This window comes from Carassius auratus, unplaced genomic scaffold (genome assembly GCF_003368295.1).
Source record: "Carassius auratus strain Wakin unplaced genomic scaffold, ASM336829v1 scaf_tig00214654, whole genome shotgun sequence".
NCBI classification, from domain to species: Eukaryota; Metazoa; Chordata; class Actinopteri; order Cypriniformes; family Cyprinidae; genus Carassius; species Carassius auratus.
The window spans coordinates 1-21,012 of NW_020527752.1; the positions used below are offsets into that span (position 1 = coordinate 1).

At 35.9% G+C, this 21,012-nt stretch overlaps 2 protein-coding genes and 1 pseudogene across 2 annotated transcripts; all 3 read right to left on the bottom strand.

Moving 5' to 3' along the window:
- Positions 1-6: 6 nt before the first annotated feature.
- On the bottom strand, positions 7-8,939 carry LOC113092550 (scavenger receptor class F member 1-like). The gene is given in 14 exon segments (XM_026258155.1): positions 7-1,570; positions 1,602-1,724; positions 1,726-1,902; positions 1,904-2,445; positions 2,687-2,815; positions 2,893-3,017; positions 3,104-3,215; positions 3,304-3,410; positions 3,497-3,625; positions 4,822-5,040; positions 5,384-5,915; positions 6,665-6,766; positions 6,931-6,989; positions 8,651-8,939. Coding segments are annotated over 14 exon segments (2,604 nt in total). The 5' UTR covers positions 8,752-8,939; the 3' UTR covers positions 7-1,423.
- A 273-nt stretch (positions 8,940-9,212) lies between these two features.
- Positions 9,213-16,659, bottom strand: LOC113092549 (RILP-like protein 1). The gene is made up of 8 exons (XM_026258154.1): positions 16,517-16,659; positions 15,409-15,532; positions 14,328-14,449; positions 13,587-13,781; positions 12,247-12,407; positions 12,033-12,155; positions 11,868-11,966; positions 9,213-10,841 (listed from the first exon to the last, which is right to left on the bottom strand). Exons 1-8 carry the CDS (start codon positions 16,547-16,549, stop codon positions 10,697-10,699), a joined length of 1,002 nt encoding a protein of 333 aa, XP_026113939.1. The 5' UTR covers positions 16,550-16,659; the 3' UTR covers positions 9,213-10,696.
- A 1,815-nt stretch (positions 16,660-18,474) lies between these two features.
- LOC113092547 (pre-mRNA-processing-splicing factor 8-like) lies at positions 18,475-21,006 on the bottom strand (annotated as a pseudogene).
- Positions 21,007-21,012: the final 6 nt, after the last annotated feature.

Consider the following 21,012-nt stretch of genomic DNA (forward strand, 5'->3'; position numbering starts at 1 on the left):
AATCTGATCCCTAATTGTTGTGTTGATTAATTATTCTCAATGGCCACCATGCATTTTGCAGTCTCAAACATCTCAAATAAATATTATTATTATAAAATTATACTCTGATTTTTATAGAGTAATTGCATGAGAGGAATACAATTTTTTTACTGATGCTTACAAAAGTCTAAAGTTGCCTATGAAATTTGCTACAGCTTTTAATGAGGAACAGTTTTGCAATCCTTGCAGCAATGTTTTTTGATGGGTCATTATGGCAATTTATACATCATTTTATTAGGTTATACCTTTGAAAATCCTCTTAAGGATATTAACATCCTTTTTAACACAGTGAAAGGGTTTCTTGTCATTTTTTTCTTGTCATTTGCTGCAAATAACCAATGCCATTTACATTTCCAGTCAGTTTTGGCATAATTCTTCAATTTATTGTGGTTTCTTGCTTTTTCCAAAGAAAACACTGAGCTAACTGCCAATATCAGGCATTGAATTAATTTACATCACACTAAGTTATCAGACAGTGTCATGCTGGCAAGAACAACTTCGCTGTAGTGATGCATGTAAGGACTAATCCTTATTTATCGTGCATAGAGAAAAAGATGTCAAAAACCAAGACGTAATTACTAACCCTTTAAGACAATTCTATTTTTTTCAAACTGTTATGGAAGTGATTTCATGCAAAAGTGCTGCAAGGTTTATATCTTTTCTCAGGATTGATCTACACTACTGTTCAAAGGTTTGAGGTTGGTAAGAATGCTTTTAAAATATGTCTCTCAGTCTCACTAATTCTGCATTTACTTTATCAAATAAAGTAAAAAACTGTAAAATATTACAAATTATAATAACTTTTTCTTTTTTAATATATTTTAAAATATGATTTAGGCATGTTATGGTAAAGCTTCATTTTCAGCATCGTTACTCCAGTCTTCAGTGTCACATGATCCTTCAGAAATCATTCTAATATCCCGAATTGCTGCTTAAGAAATATTTCTTATTATTATCCATATCGAAGACAGTTGTATTACTTAATATTTCTGTCGAAACCTTGATATATTTTTCAGGATTCTTGATCAATAGTTCAAAAGAACAGCATTTATAAAAAAAAATTAATAAACCATTTGCTTAAATTAGTGCATCCTTGCTGAATAATAGTATTAATTTAAAATAGAAGAATTAAATCTTACTGACCCTAAACTTTTAAATCAGTTACTTAGTTATGAGGGAAACATATTGATAAAATACTTTAAAATGTAAAAAAAAAAAAAAAAAAAAAGTCAAGTAACATTTTAATATAAACTATTATAGGGAATATACAAAAACGCTTTCTATGTAGATAATATATGTTTATGCAGTTTATACAAAACCTACATACAGTACTAAAAACAAAACCTATTGCCCTTTAAATCATAAACTTTAAGATTCAGGAATATTATGAATGCTTTACATAAACATTCTCATAATTTTGCTCATTTTCTGCTTGGTCCACAACAATCTCATTAATAATAATCTCTGAAGATGTGGAGACCGAATCAGACAGAGCCACAGTCTCGTAAGCGTGCTCTGTCAGGATGTCTTTCTCACAAACTTCTCCAGTGTCTTGTTTCCACCAAACTATGGAGTGTATCACTCTCTGGAACACTTTTTAAATTGAAGGATAATGGCCTGTTGGGGGTGCAGTTCTCCTGAGGAAAGTCTGTTGCCCCCGCTGTGCAGGGAGAGCTGAGGAAAGTTGTGCTTCCTGCGGCTAGGTTTCCTCATGACCACCTCTGACTGGTTTGACCCTGTAGTTTGCTCACACGCACTGGCCTGTGCTCCCAGTTTCCTCCGCGGTGGCTTGGCGATCACCTGCCCCCTTCCTCTGGGCTGAACAGGCCCTTCTGAGGGGGGCTCTTGCTTAGCCATCTGTTTGGGTCTTACCCACAGTTACATATAAAGTTGTTAACTTCTCTGAATCTGAATCCTGGCCGCTATCAGATGGTTGGGCATTCTTCCTGGTATTGGAAAGTGTACGTTGTCTCCCCCTGGGCATAGTAAGCGGAGTTCTTATCAGGCCAGGACTGTCTCTTTCTGAGTCAGTTTGTGTTGTTTCAGATGCAGCTGCTTGCTCCTCAGAGGACATGGTCTCCTCGTTGTTTTTCTCTCCTTTTTCTGTTTCTTTTTCACTGTGGTTTCCCTGTCCTCCTTGCAGGGCAGAGATCATCAGCACGCCCCAGGCCTTGGGTCTCCGACTTGTTCCTGGCAGGTCTTGAGTCGAGTTGCGGTGCTCTTTAGAACTGAACTTTGTGCCCTCTGCGAAAGAGACTGAAGGGCGTTTGGATTTGGCGATGCTGGAAGTACGAGGGATACCAAAATCCTGTGACATGTCGTCACTGCTAAAGGTTGATGGGTCAGGGAAGAAGTTACACTTAGAGCTCAGCTCCTGAAGCTCTCCACCAGCCACAGTAAGAACATCTGTGTGAGGAGAAGCACGTTTATAAGAATCAACATATTGCTGTTGAATATGGTGCAAATTTATGTTTTTTCCAGCAATTTTTTTTATAGAAATACAGCCTTGGTGAGTATAAAATACCTGGTGCAAATTACATTTAATTTTAAAGTCTTGAACAGCCAAAGCAAAACTCTAGCTGCTGTCCTAACTACAGGATATAAACAACTCCGAAAGAGTTTGAAACTAGAAATATAAGTGTTGTACCTTCCCTGGTTGGTTCACAGTAGATGGCCTCTCCTTTATCATCAGTTTCAAATGAATCAATCACCCAGCCGGACGATGGCTGCTCAATGAAGCTGTGGTTAAATGTGAGCTCAGGATCATGATGAGAGACTTAAAACACAAGGTAGAACATTAAAGTCTACTTATATAAACCAAAATGCAGGCTGCAAGTGGAAACCGCACATTACCTGTAACCCTAGGCAAACCAGATGACCAAAGAGTACTGCACGGCATTGCTGAACCCATGTTGGCCAGCACAGTATAAACATGATGCTTCATGCGAACCGCAGGACTGCCATCTCCAACCGCCACTCTAGAGGTCAGATTTAGCAGAAGATTTTCTTATTGTTTGATAAATAATAATAATTTTATATCAGCTTTCAAATAACAAATTCATACCCATCCTTCCCTTCGACAGGCCGCCCACAACAGCAGCAGCAGCAGAACAACAAGGCAAGAATTAAAATGCACAAGGGAATCAAAAGCCCTGCTAAGAGACCTGCCCTGCTACCTAGCAGACAAAAAAAAAAAAAAAAAAAAAACAGATGAGAGGGATGCGGATGCCAGCCGTGAAAATCAATTGTAGTGTCTGGACATACTGTTTGGACAAGCCCCTGTGGCTGGATGACAGGCATGAATCTTCCCACAGTGACATGTGGCGGAGCAGTTGATGCCATAAAGGTTAGGAGGACATGTGCTGTTACAGCTACAACAGAGATTGAACAGTGAGTGAGACTTATTTGACTCTTACACCAAGGTTAAAACAACCTATAAATACCACTGTACCCTCACCTCTCACCCTGGAAGCCAGGAAGACAAATGCAACTTCCTGTCACAGGGTCACAGTGGCCGTGATGGCAGGTTTTACACAGGAAATGACAGCCATCTCCATATGTACCATCAGTGCAGGGTTTGTCACATCTGTAGAGGAGAAGCCCAAACAGTAAAAAAAAAAAAAAGATCTCAAAATCTAAGGTAGCTTAGCATGTAGAAGATTCAATTATACACAAAAGAAAAAATATATATAATATGTACACTTTAAATTAGGTGTTTGCGTATTTTCTCATTTACTTCAGTTCTGATTCACAAGAGCTCAATTTGACTCAGAGTGTCATGATTCAGTTCCTATTAATTTGGGAATTTTCCAGATGTCAGTTTTCCTTAAATATGAAAGAAATACTCTCTCTAATGCTGTAAATTATGCCGTGCAGTGTTTCAGACTGGCTTATTAGAGTAATTTATTTGTGAATGGGACACTGGTTGCACTGTATTTTGTTGATTCACTAAAAAGAACCAGTTCAAAAGAGTCATTCATTCATGAAATAAACTAGATTGGTTATATGTATTTTTTGATTCACTAAAAAGAATCAACTAATTTAAAGTAATTTATTGGTGAGTCATACTGTATGTTGTTGTTTCGTTTAAAAGAACTAGCTTATATGAGTAATTTGATTTGTGAATCAGACAACACTTTTCAGATTGTAGGTCAAAGGTCTATCATTTAATATGATTAAAGGTGGGGTATGTGTTTTTTCAAAAACGCTTTAGAAAACTGAGTCGGCTGAGTATCAAAACAAACTTGTAGCCAATCAGTAGTAAGGGGCGTGTCTACTCATGATGGTGATAAGAGAGCGCTCGGTGCACAGGACAGACATTAGGCGAGCGATGACAGAAATGATTATGATTAGGCAAGAAGTAGGACCCGTGTAAATATCAGATCAGCTTTCCAGTGCTGGAGAGAACTCAAGGAGCGGGAGGGCCTGCAATTGGATGCAGAGGTTGATTTGTTTCTTCTCGATAGGTGAGTAACATTGGTTTTGCTTTGTTCCACAGAACTGATATATGCTAGCTTTTGCTTGAGTATGGTCATGTGTCATAATTGTTGCCTGAGTTGTGTATGTATGAGTGGGGTGGAGCTATCAAAATATGAGCGAGACCCTTTTGGGGAAGAGGCATGACTGTTTTGGTGATTTGAAATAACATTGGCAACCATAAATCACTAACCCCACCTTTAAGTGCAGCCATCCTTAACTGTCTTTTTAGACCTTTGCAGTTTGCCATGGTATCTTAGACAATAGGGTGTTTCCTTTCAGAACTGAATCCCAATAAATCTGTACCTTGGTCCAGTCCAACCAGGATCACAGTGTAAGCACGCTCCGGTTTCTGTGTCACATGGGTCCATGTTTCTGCAACGCGGACAAACCTCTTGGCAGAGATGGCCATAATAACCTGCAGGACACGGCTGGTCACAGCGAGTGCCATTCCACCCTGGTGCACAGGCATCACACAGGCCGTCCTGTTTAGAGCAAGACCGGCCTCCTTCACAGTGTCCACAGCTACATGCACACACACAGATATAAGAGCAGAAATCATGGAGGAAGTAATGTTCACTTTTGCTGAATAATTAAACAGCAATTAAAAAACTTTAAATAATGTAAAAATGTTGCATGCTTTAATCTCTAATACTTTCATATCAGTGTTAAACATTTCTTATTATTATCAATGTTGAAAACACTTGTGGTGTATAATAACTTTGTGAAAACTGATACATTTTTTCAGGATGGGCATTAATGCCTTTCCTCAATCAAATGCATCAAACCTGGATCCATTTAATGCACTCTTTCTGAATAAAATCATAATCAACACAAACTAATTTTTTAATTTTCAATTTTTACTCACCTTCTCCTACAACCTTCACCATACTTTCCACTGTCACAAGGCTCATTGCAAAAAGGCTCTTTGTAACCTGGGTAGCACAGACAGGTGCCAGTTTGCACGTCACAGTCAGCATGGCTAAAATTACAAATGCAACGGCGATCACAGTACGGGCCCCACCAGCCATGCAGGCACTGACAGGCCCCTGTGCGCTGCTGGCAAGGGGACACATAGCAGTTGCATTGCAGTCTGCACTTTTGGCCCCAGTAGCCTTTGGCACACAGACAGCGCCCCGTGGCTTGATCACAAGTGGATGTTGCAAGGTGGCACTGACAGGGTTTGGAGCAAGTGGGCATCCACCAGCCTTCCTCACAGGTGCAGTTGCCATTGACAGGGTCACATTTTCCATGGTGTCCACATTTGCAGCTGTTTTGGCACAGGTTGCCCCAGCGGTTGGGTAGGCATGAGCACTCACCAGTGACTGGATCACAGAGCCCATGAGGGTGACAGGGACAGAGCTCTCGACAATCCGGCCCCCAAAATTCAGGAGGACAAGCTGTGGAGAATAAAAAAATTCAGATCCATAATAACTAGATATTTTTGAATCAGTTTGCTGCTTTTCCCTTGCTAAGTCATATGATTTTAATAAATGAGGCAACCATCGTTTAACTTGTGAATGTTAAACGAATGTCTAATCGTTAATGATTGGAAGTGATCTCATGTTAGTTTTATAATTTAGGTTCATTTTTAATTCATTCAATGAATTGTAATACTTAATGCATGTACAAAAGGAAAGAATTATATTTAATTGATTCTAATTGCCCTATTTTGCCAAGCAGTAACACACAAAGCACCACTTATTAATAAAAGAACACACATTTTACATAATATTCATATTTAATGCTTAAATATTTAATTATTCATAGACATTTGATATATTGTACCTTTATGAATGAATTTTCTTTACATTTGTGCCATTTTGACCAGCAGGTTCTGCTAATCTGTGTGTTTCGCGCGTTTCTAATTGAAACTTAGAAAGAAAGAAATTTATTCAAAGTTTCGGAAAGCTTTTTGATCTGATTCTGCTTTGGATTTGTTTGTAACTATTTTGTTCATCTGAGGAAAAACTGACAAAGTAACTGGCTTAATTGTATCTAAAATGTAAGTTACTGAATAATAATTATTGTTTATAGAAAGCAATATCAGGCTTGCTAGTGCACTATTGTTTGGATGTCTAACCTCAAGGCCAGACACAGCTGTACAGTCCTGAAACCAGAAATCCAAAGTCCAAACAATATTACTCACGTGTTTTGCACTTGTACCCGTAAAACCCAGGTTTACATCGACAAAGTCCAGGATAAACACACACTTCATCCTGCAGGCAGGCCCTTTCTCCCTCACAGAGGGCTGAGAAAACAAAAAGACACTTCACACACAACAGTACATGAAACCCCAGCTTAAAACTGCTGACATCTACAGGCCCACTGGAAGCAAGCCTTTTGTGTCATCAATAAAACAACAATGTGCCATTTTTTTATTAAAGTACATCAACAGATAGCATCAATACTCACCAACAGTGCATTCTTCACCGTTCTGGCCCCATCCTAAACAACATATAGTAGAATAATCCCTATTGAGAAAATATAGGAGACAGTATAGAATATATTGAATCTGTGTTGACATAATAAATAAAACGTTTATAGAGCGAAAAGACAACTTTACGAAAAAGACAACAATTTTATAATTTAAGAAACCACATTAAAAATACAAATCGCAAATAGCATCTCTTAAATATCCCAATTGTTTCTCCTTGATTAAAATGAGTGAAAAACAAATTAGTAAAAAAGTCTAATATTTTTTATTTTTTTGTCCTGACAAATACCATAGAGTTTCAGAAGATATCTTGACAGTATCTCAAGATGACCTCAAAACATTTAATGTCAAATTCCTTTAAGACTCTAAAATGATTTTGGTTATGTGATCCACATCCAATTATTATTAAATAGTATATATTTTAGCACATTAAAATACATATCTTATATTGTAATAATACATACTATTGTCCTGTAAAAAAAAAGCAACATTTAATAATCATGATAACCGTATAATTGAATACACACTGTAATAAATATTAATATAATTTGTATTATTATTAAAGTTTGGAAACATTACAATTATTAATGATTTCTAAATAAAATTGACAAAGTAAAAAAAAAAAATATATATATGTAATTATATAATTATATATATAATTATATATATAATTTTATTATATTATAAAACATAACATTCCTGTGATGCAAAGCAGAATTTACTTCACCATTACTCCAGTTGTCAGTTTCATGTGATCTTTTAGAAATCATTACAATTTATTTGACTCTAAAGAAGCTTTCTGATTATTATCAGTGTGGAAAATTTTTCTGCTTCATATTTTGTGTGGAAATGATGATACGCTTTTTCAGAATGTTGTTTAGATAAATATAAAGTTTACTGAACAGCATTTTTTGCATTTATAAAATATATTTATTAAATTTGTTAATGCATTTATTAAATAGAAGTCATTTTAAATGTCTTCACTCACTTTTTTAGCACTTTCATGGATGATGAATACAATTATTAATGTCTCTCTTTTTTAAATCTTATTATATTATATTAAGCAGCAAACCTGTTTTTAACATTGATGATAATGAGAAATGTTTCTTGAGCAGCAAATCAGCGTCTAATTTATAAACGTTTCTAATGACGAATGTTGCGTTCCCAAATGCAAATTAAAGCTTCTCAAACAAAGCGCAGCGCAGCTAGGACTGAATCGAAACTAAAAACAGTAGCCTACTGTAAAGTACAGCAGGCGTGTAGCGCGTCAGACTAGCCTACAGCCTATTATATAATTATATCAAAACCGTTGCGAGTTTTATGACAGCACTAAGCAATCTCAGATTCTCATCGCCATTTATAAAAAGTCTGATTCTGCTCGCTTTTGACGATGTGAATCATTTGAAAGCTTTGAACTTTGTTGCTCTCAGCAACATTCCGTCCATAATGGTTTAGAAAACAATCTTTTCGCTGTTTATTTGATTAATTGCTTAAGGCCATTTTCACGACTTCATTCATCATTTAAAAAAGAAGAAGAAGAAAACTCAGATCTACGTGAACCACATAGGCTAGTTCGTCCCTTAGAGGTCGGAAAATACGAAAATCCGTATGAAAAAAATAATATACTATGACTAAATGCCAAAAAGGTGACAGGTATTTATGAAGAAATATCTGAGACAAATATTCTTAAGTAGCTACCTGACACTGAAGCAGACGTTTTTCCCGGTCGGAGAGAGTCTCTGAGCTGAGCATTGGACACACAGGAGCATCAGTCCAAATGAGGTCAGAAAGGTGTCCATCCCCTCCGGACCGACCAAAACCGGACCCCCTCTGATACCACAGCACCAGTACAGGTTAGTTCTGTACTTTTAGAACAGACACCATCCAGATCAGTCCCTATAGCAAAATGGGCTTCCCAAATCAAGCAAGTTTCCTGAGGAAGAAAAGTCAACTTCCTCTGATTCAATAAGCCAATGGTTGTTTAAAGACAATATCAAGGTCCAGAATTTTGTGGGAGGAGTTGGGTTTTTTTAATGGTCAATGTGACTGCCAACATTTCCTCATCCTTACCAGGTACTTTTATATTAAAATACAAAAAAAAGAAAATCACACACAGACAAATGTCAAGACACCACCTCTGGATTTTATTTAGCCTTATAGCACTGAAGAGGGCAAAGTGCCAGCTCATTAAAAAGTTGTTCACCAAAAAAAAAAAAAAACATCGTCATCAATTACTCACCCCAGCATTCTTCAAAATATATTCTTTTTTTTTTCGCAAAAGAAAGTCATACAAAGAACACGAGAGTGAATAAAAGATGACAACATTTTCAGACAATAAATTTGCATCTTTTTTTCGTAAGTTTACATACTTTTTTTAACATCAGGTTGACAATCATGAACATCACAGAACTAACTGGACATTAATAATATCATATGTTATCTGCCAATATTAAAATATTTATAGCATGCTAAATATACTTAAAATAGATAGAAAATTTACACTTTTTAAGGACAGCTAATGTTTTATAAGTATACTGGAAGAACATGAATACAAAATACTCTAATGCCCCCTAGTGACATAAAGGGTCAGTGTGACAGTCATGGCAATACAATGTCAGTATCTTTGGTTAAAATCCATATTAAATATACTCTCTATAAAAATAGGTACTATAATTCTTTGTAGCTTCCATCCACACATCTATAATATAATGCCAGGTCTTTTATGATTATCAAAACACCGCAGATTATTCCCATGTTTTTAAGTGCACCATTCTGCAGTCATTCGCGCTACCAAGTGAAATTACAAAAATGATTGTTTTAAACCCTTGTACCCATCCCTTCTAAGTCAATTTCCTTATAATCAGCTTATTACATGTAGCCTTGAAACAGCAATGCTTTGAAAGTGCCAAAAAAAACTTTGCTTATACTCTTTGGAAAATCAGCAAAATGTATTACTATCAGTTGGCTTTTCATATTAAACTTAGGAGAAAGTGGAAAAAAAAAATTAACCAGTTAGTCTTTAACTGTATATGCCATACTGTTTTGGGTAAGACTTTCTCTTTTTCTAAGAAATTATTACTTTTATTTAGCAAGTGTGCATTGAATTGATCAAAAGCTGTAGTATCTATCTTTTCTATTTAAAATTTTTCTAATTAATATTTCTACATTTCTATTCATCAAAGAATCCTGAAAAAATGTTTCCACAAAAAAAGCAGCATAAGCGTTTTCAACTGTAATAAGGAGAAATTAAAGATTTCTGAAGGACCATGTGACACTGAAGACTGGAGTAAAAGTCACTTTACAGGGTAAAAATTACATTTAAAAAATAAATTAAAATTAAAAATAGTTACTGTAAAATTACAGCTTTTTAACCAAATAAATTCAGCCTTGGCGATTAAAAGATTTTTTTCAAAAACATGGGAAATTCTTCCTGACCCTACATTTTTAAATGGTAAACAAACAACAACAATATGGATATGACTGATCCAATCTGATTTCATCTTAAGGTCATCTGTGACTCTGAGTGTCCATCAGGCACAAATCTAGCTATCAGCTAACTTACAAAAGCCAAGTGCTGAATGATTTATACTGAGAAAAAGGTTGGCTTAGGCAACAACTATTAATACTATGTTTGTATAAGCAAATACAAGAGTCGTCTGTTCTCCGGTTTGAAACCTAAATCAAATAAAGAAAACATTTCTCTCTTCCAACCCAGGTGAAGATGTGTGGCAGCTGCGGTGGTTCTCAAGAGGAGCTGAGGGTCTGTGTCTCCTCTTCGTCTCCTTGCTCGTCTGGATCAAGGATTTCCCATGTGGAGCTGGATGTTGGAAGGCCGGAAGACTGAGAACCAGAGCTCCAAGTAAGACTGGACGGCGTCAGGAAACCAAATCTAAAGGTTTGAATCAGAGGAGATAAGAGAGCTCTTAATCACTTATAGAAGAATGACAGAGGGGGATTTCTTCTGTACTGTAGGAAGTAGTCGAGCAGCTAGTCTGAGATTACGAAGCCAAAGAGCGAAAAGTGATCAAGAGATCTCTAAAATCAGCTTAGGGTTTCACCAAGAACATATAGTATGAGTGCTGCCAAGAGCCAAAATATACAACATAAATTACTACACAGAGAAGAGAGTGGATGTCCTATAAAAGTCTTATTTAAAAAAAAATACAAGTCTCATTCTTTTTACCAACATACATTTTAAGGGAAAGTTTGAGAAGACTATGCAATCCAACCTGTCCCACAAACTTCACTGAAAAAAATGTCTGTTATGTAACATAAAAATGTGGTAAAAAGTAAACAAAAAATGTCATAGTCTGTCAGGTAACCCAAATGTAAATGTAAACCTGAACTGTTTACAAAACTGTTTACGGTTAACCTAGATATGTGCTAAGAAATGTAAACAAGAAATGTGCATTTAAAAAAACATCTGTCTGTTAATCTATTTAAGCAATAAAAGAAAAAAAAAGTAAACCAAAAAATTTAAATGTAAAAATAAGTGATAACATCTAAAAAAAAAAAAAAAAAAAAAATACAAATTTAGGTAACGAAATTCTATTTATTCCTGAATATCTTTATTATGGAATCATTATTCAGAATGAGTTATCATTAAATTAAACAACAGAGTAATTTTAAGGATAAAATCAGGTAGATTTGCTTCTGAGTGTAAGTTTAGCAGCAACATTTTTATAAAACATATTTTAACTGCATTAGCGCCAAGAGGAATTTCTGCTGTTGCTTAAACTACAAGAACAACTAAATCTTTCACACTCACAATGTATTTATTGTTCCTAAGACTGACGGCTTATCCTATAGCCCAATATTGCTGAGACCAGCTTTCAGTGAAGTAGCTTAAGTAGATTGTCATGCTTAAACACGTTCTTGCTATAGCTCTGTAGTGTTTAAGTGTGAATGAACTCACAGTTTTCTGATGCGTGAGCCCTGGGGTCTGTTCTCAGTGCTGTCAGTGTCATTGTCTTCATTTCCACTCCTCTCAAACAAAGGACCATCTGTCTCATCTCTGTTAAACACAGCATTATTCACATGGGCTGTAAATATAAACCGGTATCTTGTGGCTTGCACTCACATTCTACATTCACTAACGGGTATGCCAAGCATTTTAGACTTTATGACGGTCCTCTGCTTCTTTATGGTAGAGCGCACGGCATCCAGTAAGAACCCTGGGCATCTCTCATCATTCAGGATTTCCCTAATGAAACAAAGAAATGTGTGTCATGACTGAGGCAGGACGTTGTGCTAATAGACAAGGTTAGAATGTGTCACAAACACAACTTTCTCACCTTTGATAATATGCAAGCTCCTCTTTGACAAGAAACAGATTGGCCTTCAACTCGTTCTTTTCAGAAAGCAAGTCTCGTACTTCCTGCTTTGTAAAACACGGTCGATTTGGATCCTTCAAATCAATGATCATCTTATTTGTGAGGTCTATGGCTGCACTGCTCTGAAAGAGGCAAGGGTGGAATTATATGAGTTAAAACTATAAATGTCTGACTTGGGCAAAGCTGATAATCTGTTTAGACAGTTTGGTAACATTTAACAGTGTTCATGATGAACATTTTCCAAGCTAAAATAATAAATCTCTGAACTAGTAACAGAAAGTGTGGTACACAGTGTTGCCTAAATAAGTGTTTTCATAAGAAACGTTCAGATTTAAACTTCAATTAAGTTAAAGTTTAAAAATGATTAATAACTCAATTAAACATTTTAATATAAATATTAATTAAAAAGTAATTTCACAATATTTAAATGTAAAATAAAATAAAAACAATTTCTAAATTATTCATGTGTCTGACTACATGTCTAGTTCAGTTAATTAAAAATCCTATTTTGCAAGATTAAACTTTAAAAATTTTTGTTAATAACTAAAAGCTTATTTGTTTCTGAATTTAAATAATCTTAAGATAAATTAATTAAATTTAAATAATAATTACATTTAAAAGAAGATAAATATTACAATAATAGTGCTTTAATAATGAATAAATAAAAAACTAAAAGTTTAATATATTAATATAAAAATGATTTGATGTAATATTTAAATATAAAAAAACAGTTCCTTTTCTAAATAATAATACAGATTTAGTTCAGTGTATTACATAATATTTTAACTAATGCACTGTTTTAATATTTTACATTATTTTTAGAATTTAAATCATCTCTGGAAAATAAAAATTAATTAATTAAATTAGAATTACATTTAAGTTAAGATAAATGTTAAAATAATAATAAACAAAACAAAATGTTTAATAATATAAAATGTGATTTAATACAATATTTAAATATGAAATAATTCTACCTAATTACCTAATATTCTGCATTAATTACTAAAAGCTTATTTCTGATCATTGTATTTATCTTTGTTAAAAATATTCTGACAAGGTTTTAATGTTGGAATTTAATGTTGGTCCCAAAATGTTTGTATGCTGAAGGGGAGTTGTGCACAAACATGTCCTATCCACTCAAGTGAATGCAAAATGTGACCTATATATGCTTCACCCAACCAACCAAAGCGGAAATTAGGCCCTGTGCTAGGGCAAGAGGAACATACAAGCTTCTGCCTGATTATGCCTTTAGGAAATACACGAAAACCAATAAGCATAAGTGTAATATTAATGTGAGTAACCGTTTCAGCAGCAGTATGTACACTGGCTCTTTCTAATTGTGAGTTCAGGCGCTCGATCTCTTTCTGTTTCTCGCACAGGTCGGCCTCCAGGTCAGCCCTCCTCTCCACTGCGCTCTTCAACTGAGTCTGAATGATGTTCTGCTTGTGTCTGAGCTCTGCGTTTATCTTCATTAGTCGCTCCTGCTGCTCCTGGAGCTGAAAAAACATGTTAAATAACAGACACTTCAACTCAATGAAAATCATTTATAGATGTTTACATGTGCAATGGGTTGAACTTAAATTATTAAGTTCAAGCTTAAGACCAAATGATGAATTAATGTTCCTTCGGTTCATTTCTCTATGCAGCAGGCAACTGTGTGGTACCGGTCTGGCCAGTTTCAAAACCAAGGCAAGGCAAACATAACACATGAAAAGGCACAGCTATATGCCTCTGATGCAATTCATGAGCAACTATATTTTGAAACAGATTGACACACTGTTGATACTGGGTTCCAAATTCAACAAAGATAGATGCTAAACTAGGTCAGACGAAGAGAACAGTACATTCAGTTTTATAAAAGAAATATTGAAAAGATTTGAACATTTTCAGAAAGAAAACACTCCATAATGTTTTTCTTACGCTGTTTTTTTTGCACATATAATTTTGCTTTAATTTTAAGTGCATTATTTATTGTCTCTCTAAAAATAGCCCATGGTTCAGATTCATTTGAGCAACTCAGTACAGTTATATCAGACCCATACCGCTTCCACTTCCTTGGACATGCTGGAAATCTCCTGCACTTTCGCTCTCAACTCATCACGTTGCTTATCCACCACTTCCTTCAGCTTGAGCATTACCTCTCGTTCCTGACGCTGTGTGCGGTCTAGAAAAAGGAAGCAAATGTATGATCATATTTTGAAATAGTCTACACAAACAGTTTTTTTAAGATGAGAATGATAAAAACTAACAGCATTCCTGACTACTGAGCTGACAATAATAAATGAAAGCAAAATGTATAAAATGATAAAACCATTTAAGACTTTGGATAAATATGAGCTTAAAAATAAACTTTTAATGATGATGTAATGACAAATGTGTTATTTGTATTTTAAGAAAAAGTATTGCATATATCTTACAGTCAGTAATATAAAATTTCAGACCTTTTTTAAATCAGCTGCAACAACAGATGCACAAAACCAAGTGCCACCCTACTTTTTTTCCTTTTCAATAATATGTCAAACTCAGATGTATGCCACAATAAAAAAAGAAGATCTGTTGCTAATGGTATATCATTAAAACTAGTGCTGTCAAACGATTTATCGCGATTAATCACATCCAAAATAAAGGTATTTGTTTATATAATATATGTGTTTACTGTGTATAGTTATTATGTATATATAAATACAAACACGTGCAGGTATATATTTAAGAAAAAGATGTTATGTTTATATATTAAATATATTTATATATAATAGAAAACATAAGAATATGAATATATAAATGTATATACATGTAAATATTTTCAAAATATATACTGTGTGCATGTGTATTTATATACGTAATACACAGTACACATATATAATGTCAACAAAAACGTTTATTTTGGATGCGACTACTCACGATTAATCATCTGACAGCACTTATTATTAATAAGTTTGTTATTAAACATTTTTGTTTCTTTATTTGAACTTTTGAACTGAAAACATTATGTTTTTCTTTTAGAATGTGTATTTTGTTTATTATTAACATGGAGTTACCAATTGAATTGATATTACATTTTTAATTAAATGAATAATTTATTGTGTTAATTTCCTGTGTTAATTAAACATCAGGTCATTTTACCTTCTTTGGAGTGTGTGCATTGTAAACGGGCAAGAAGCTCCTGATTTTCTTCCTTGAGCTGTTGCACCTGGGACTGTAACACTTCTACGTTTTCCTTCAGTTTCTTCTCTTTCTGATGCCAGTCCTTAAGGGGGAGAAATCAAAACAGAATCATTGCAAAAATCCTTTAACACCACAAACACATTAGATAGCTGACCTTTCAAAAGCCTAACCAATTTAACAGGTCACTGGAGAACACAGTGGCTTGTAAATCATTTATGTAATCATGTAAATATGCAGGACAGAAAACTAGGCATCCTTTTATTTGACTTTGACATCTTGTTAGTAAATGAAATTAACCAATAATGATTTTGAAATTAATAATTCATTTAGGTTAGTGTGTTTATTATATAGCTTGGTGTAGATTTTTAGACACTTTTATTTTATCATCCAGTGAAATTTCTTCTATTACAACCCAAAACACAAATATATATATATATATATATATATATATATATATATATATATATATATATATATATACACACACACACACACACACACACACAAACTTATTAATATAATCATTTTAAATAATTATAAAAAAAAGTTATATATTTTTTATCAAATAAAAAATAAATACATATCTTATAAACCTATATATTGATTTTGTTTAGTGATTTATTAATAACGTGTTTTTTACGATTTGGTTAATCGGACTAAATGATTCAATGACTCCTTCATAAAACAAAAGATGTAACTTGTTGCCATCCACTGGCATATTTTTATCCTGCTTAAGGGCTCATAGTCACTCATAGAAATCAAGCTCAAAATCCCCACCACTAATGGATAGTACATGATGTTCTCCAAAATGACATTTATTGAGACCGGAAGTGCCCTCTATTGGCATTTCCTAGAATCGATCAACGTGTCAGAATTCGAATCAAAAGTCCATCTGGATTATAGGAGTTATCCTAGAGTGCAATTCTGTCCACTCAACAGCTCCGCCCATGACATTAAAAACTAATTTGTTCGATAACATACTTATCAAGACATCTGAAACGTAGTTTTATAAGCCAACGTAGTCTTGCTACAGTAACAGGGTTGACATGTCGACCATGTTTCTTACCCCACTCTCTGTAACGTTACCGGCTGGACTCATCGCACTCCTTCACGTGTCGTTTCTTCTGCTGCTGTATCTGTAATGTCTCAAACGCCTTTAATAGTTCCTCTTCCTTACATTTATGAGCTTGGTTTCTTGCTGCGAAACTCTCCAGGAGCTCTAACACTTTTACTATATGAGACACCAGACCCTCCACACTCGACTTTCCATAGCTGTCGATGAGTTTCTCCACTTCTGCCCCCACCGCTTTAGCAATTTCATACACATCGTCCACGGTCATGGATGAAAACGTCCTCTCGAAACACGAATGTGCCTTGACGATATCGTTTTGGTTTTCCTCGACGGCTATCACGCAAGTCTCCATAATGCACTTGAGATGAACTTGAATTCGAACAGCGACAACCGAGTCTCCTCTTGACAGTCAAATCTTAACATATGTTCAGAACGAACGCAGACCTTTTTTTTGTTTCACTTTTAAACGCATGCATTTCGCTTCAGTTTTTGTAACAACATCCTTTGTTGATACGCTCCAATAAACACGAATGAGCTATAAAACCGTAAAGAGTTGCATGTCATAACATGAAGTTACGCCCACGTCACTACCATTTGGATCAATTATGGCCGTGCATGTTTGCACACATAGTATTCTTATTATAAAAAGTAGCTGAACAGATATACATCTATATGCCATGGTTGTTCCCTCCTTCTTTTCTGACCAATGCAACCCGAGAGCTTTAATAGCTACAACATATGGCAAGCTGTGTTAACATTCAAACTAACGAGCATCTGTTACTGGTACTTATTTTTAAATTACTACTAGTTAAGTCTTTTTCAGTTTCATATGTAACTACTCATTAAATACACTTAAATACTACTCATATTTAACTACTCATTAAATACTACTCATTAAATAGTATATAAATCATGTCACGCACAATAAAATATGCGGGGGGTAATACCACTAACTTGAGAAACCACATTATAGACAGTTCATATATCATGCTTGTATTCACTGACAAAATTGCATACATTAGGTAAAATCAAAAATTGAGGATGCAGTGCATCGTCAATGCATTGTGATGCTTTATGATATCTAATGGAACCGTTGACTTGACAATCGTAATCGAACCAAACTGTGAGACCAGTGTAGGTACTCACCCCTACAAATTAATGTTTTTGATGAAATCCAAGAGCTTTCTGAACTGCATAGACAGCAATGCAACTACTGCATTCAAGGTAGTAATAACATTAAAACAGCCCATGTGACAACACTGGTTCAACCTTTATTTTATAAAGCTATGAGAATACTTTGTATGCACTTTTCCGTATGACTTTAACAAACAACCACAACAGTACCGTGACCAGAACCCATTGTTTTTGCTGACAATATTTTTGTGCATCAAGTTAGTCACAATGCACTGCCATTTTAATGAATTCATCCATTTAGACACGCTTTAAGCAATAAATGTGAAAACAACTTGCCATATATCTTTAGGGCTGAGCTGCTCAGTGGACTGTAACATATGCATGCAGATTGGTTTGCTCTGAAGGCATACAGTGTCCTTGCTCTTTAGATAGAACAGCTAATTTTCCTTCAGTGGGACACACTAATGATTTAATCCATGAACCAACAGAAAAGACAATGAGATCAGCTCAAATTCTTATAAAGTTGCAATCTTTATTTAAACCCAAACTACAGTACAGTACAACATAGCTAAAGTGTACAGACAAATTATTCTGGATTTATTAAAAAAGAAAAAAGTACTACAAACAATTCCAAAAAGGGTACAGATTTTTTTTTTAGATGATAATTCATTCAGAAAGAAAGCACAAAATGTGCTTTCAGCAAGGAGCATAAATCAAACTCAATGCCAGGGTATTATGATAAAACAAACAGATTACATGCTTTGAGTTTCTTAGCATTTACAATACTGCAAACAGTATAGAGTGGAGTCTTGGTGACAAAACATTACAAAACATGGCTTTAGCCTGTTAGGTGTATTTACTTTATATAGTCACAGTTTGTACTATTATGCATACATATCTTCTCGATCAGCATTGTAGATTTCACCCTCCTGCAGAGAAGCAAAGTTGAGGAAGTGAGATGGCCTGTGGACTTCATGGTTAGAACTCTTTCGGGTTGGCCAACTGTAGGTCATATTTCATGTTGGGATCATGGCGAACACCTAGAATGAAAAGGGAGAAGTTAGAAAAGCACAATGTTGTATCTGCAATTTGCAAAAGGTAAAAATAACTTCAAAATGAATCATTATTTAAAGGTTATGCTAACCCATGAAGTTGTTAGTTCCAGGAGACTTGGCCAGGCACCCATGGAAGAAGCCAAGGAAACGGTCAGACAAAAGCATTTGGGACTCTTTCGTAGTGAGAGGGCAGGTAACCTTTGGGGTATTTCCTTTATCTGTGTTTTGTCGACCCCACTCGTATCCACTGGAGTCAGCTTGAAGCCGTCAGCGTGGCAGGAACCAGGGGTTGAAACCTAGATAAGAAAACCCCACAAATGCAACACTGAATTCAAGACACTGGCCAATCATTACACTAGGGATGTTAAAAATGCAGCTAAAGTGTATTAGTGTGCTAAACTGTACCTGCAAGTAATAATGGATGGTCTTCTCGCCATCCCAGGATGGGTTGTCAGCCATGACCTTCGCATGGGTGGTTACATCCTGAGGAGAGAGGCTGGGGGCGATTCATTGGGCTGTGTATGGATCCAGCCAAGGAGGCTCCATTTCCTACGAAATTCCAGAGGCATTCAATTGGATTGTTGATGCAACTGCGTTGATAAAACTACAGACATAGGCATGTGTGTAAACTGCTGACCTTCAAGTACTCGTGTTGTGGAAGCTGGTTGGGCAGGTGAACGGTCTGATGCGTACCCCACTGTGGCACCATCACGATGCAGCGGATTTTCCTTTACCTGAGGGTTATCTGGAGGGCTGGTTCCATACAGATAACCTGCAATCTACAGGAAAATTCAGGGTTTAGAATACTACTAATGAAGAGGATCCCCAAGAGAAAAAAAGTGTTAAGAAACCAGTTATTCTAACCTGAGCACGCGAGATCCGAGATGCAGATGAACTTTTTCAGAACATTTCTTGGGAAGGATGTAAGTGTAGCCAGTTTCTTTAATGTCATCGGATGACACGTAGATGTGGTTAGTACGTAAGTTGCAAGTTGGCAGCAGAGATCGCCCTGTGAGATCAGGAAGTGTGGTTTAAAAACAAAGTCTAGCTGTGTTTTTAACAACTATAAAGACTATGAAATTTTCCACACCTAACTCTCCATTCAGTTTTAGAAGGAGAAGGTCTGCGTCTCGTAGTTGCTGGGTGGTGGAGGTGATAATCTTCATCTCCATGTTTGTTGACAGTGCGAGTTTGTGTGGCTGTTAGCTGAGACTGCTCCTTGGTCTGCTTCTCGATCTCAGCGATCTGTTGTCTCTGCTGGGATGGAGCAGAGATCTCCATACCCAGGATGATGTCCCTGATTTCAGACTGGGTCAAAGATGCCACATTCACACTGTGGAGAAGTAAACAAAATTAATATCTGAAAAGAGGACCATTTCATATATATATACATATATATATATACACATTTTCCATATGTACTCAGAAGTCAGCGTTTATTATCTAGAACTCACTTGTTCTTCTTGCCGTAGTCAGCCAGGATGAGATCTTTGAGTTGCACTTCCACTTTGATCCACTCTTCATCAGTCAGTGTGGGCCAGATGTGGTGAGGCTCAGTGATTGTGGTTTTATCGGGCTTCAGGATAACTTTAGCACGATCGTTGTTGACGTGGAGTGCTCTCAGGATTAAGATCAAACGAGAGAATGCCTAGGCAACAAAAACATACTAGCTTTAGACATTGTAGTAATGACAAGTGTAAGAAGCTACTAATAATTTCAGCAGGTCAAAATTAAAGTATAAAAGTTAGATTTACAGTGTAAGAGGAGATAGTCTTCAGCCAGTCGTCATACAGATTGAACAGGACCATCTGAGGCTCTGTGGCCTTCAGAATGAGGTCTCCAAACTTCTCCACTTTCAGACAGGCCTGGAAGGGCAGCTGGAGCTCAGAGCCCTTGATTACGATGTTGGGGAAGTCCAGCAAGTGCACCTGAGGAAAACAGAAAGCTGTTAACATCTTAAATAACTTTCCAGTGCAATAACACAGCTACTTTGCCTTTAACAGTTTAAATGGCCATTTCTAACCTCAAGAGGATCCAACATGCCCTTCCTGGTCACAATAATCTGCTTGGGCTGCTCTTCAACAGGCAGTGATCGGATCAGGGCAGCCACTTCTTCAGCAGTTTTCCACTTAGCCAGCTACAAATCACACAAATGCAAAATGTATAACTCAGTAAACGGAGCCACATGAGTGATTGTGTTGTGCAGACCACAGCAACCTCACAGAGACAACATACAGAGCAAAGACTTGCCTGTCCAAGACGCTTTTGTCCTGCCCATACAGATGTGTGAATGATTTCAGG

What these genes read in the sequence shown, in the direction of transcription:
- LOC113092549 (XM_026258154.1), bottom strand. Translation starts at nt 16,549, where the DNA reads ATGAGTCCAGCCGGTAACGTTACAGAGAGTGGG. An exon ending in GTAACGTTACAGAGAGTGGG is followed by an intron (nt 15,533 to 16,516) that starts GTAAGAAACATG and finishes CTCCCCCTTAAG; the next exon opens with GACTGGCATCAGAAAGAGAA. An exon ending in GGCTCACGCATCAGAAAACT is followed by an intron (nt 10,842 to 11,867) that starts GTGAGTTCATTC and finishes TCAAACCTTTAG; the next exon opens with ATTTGGTTTCCTGACGCCGT.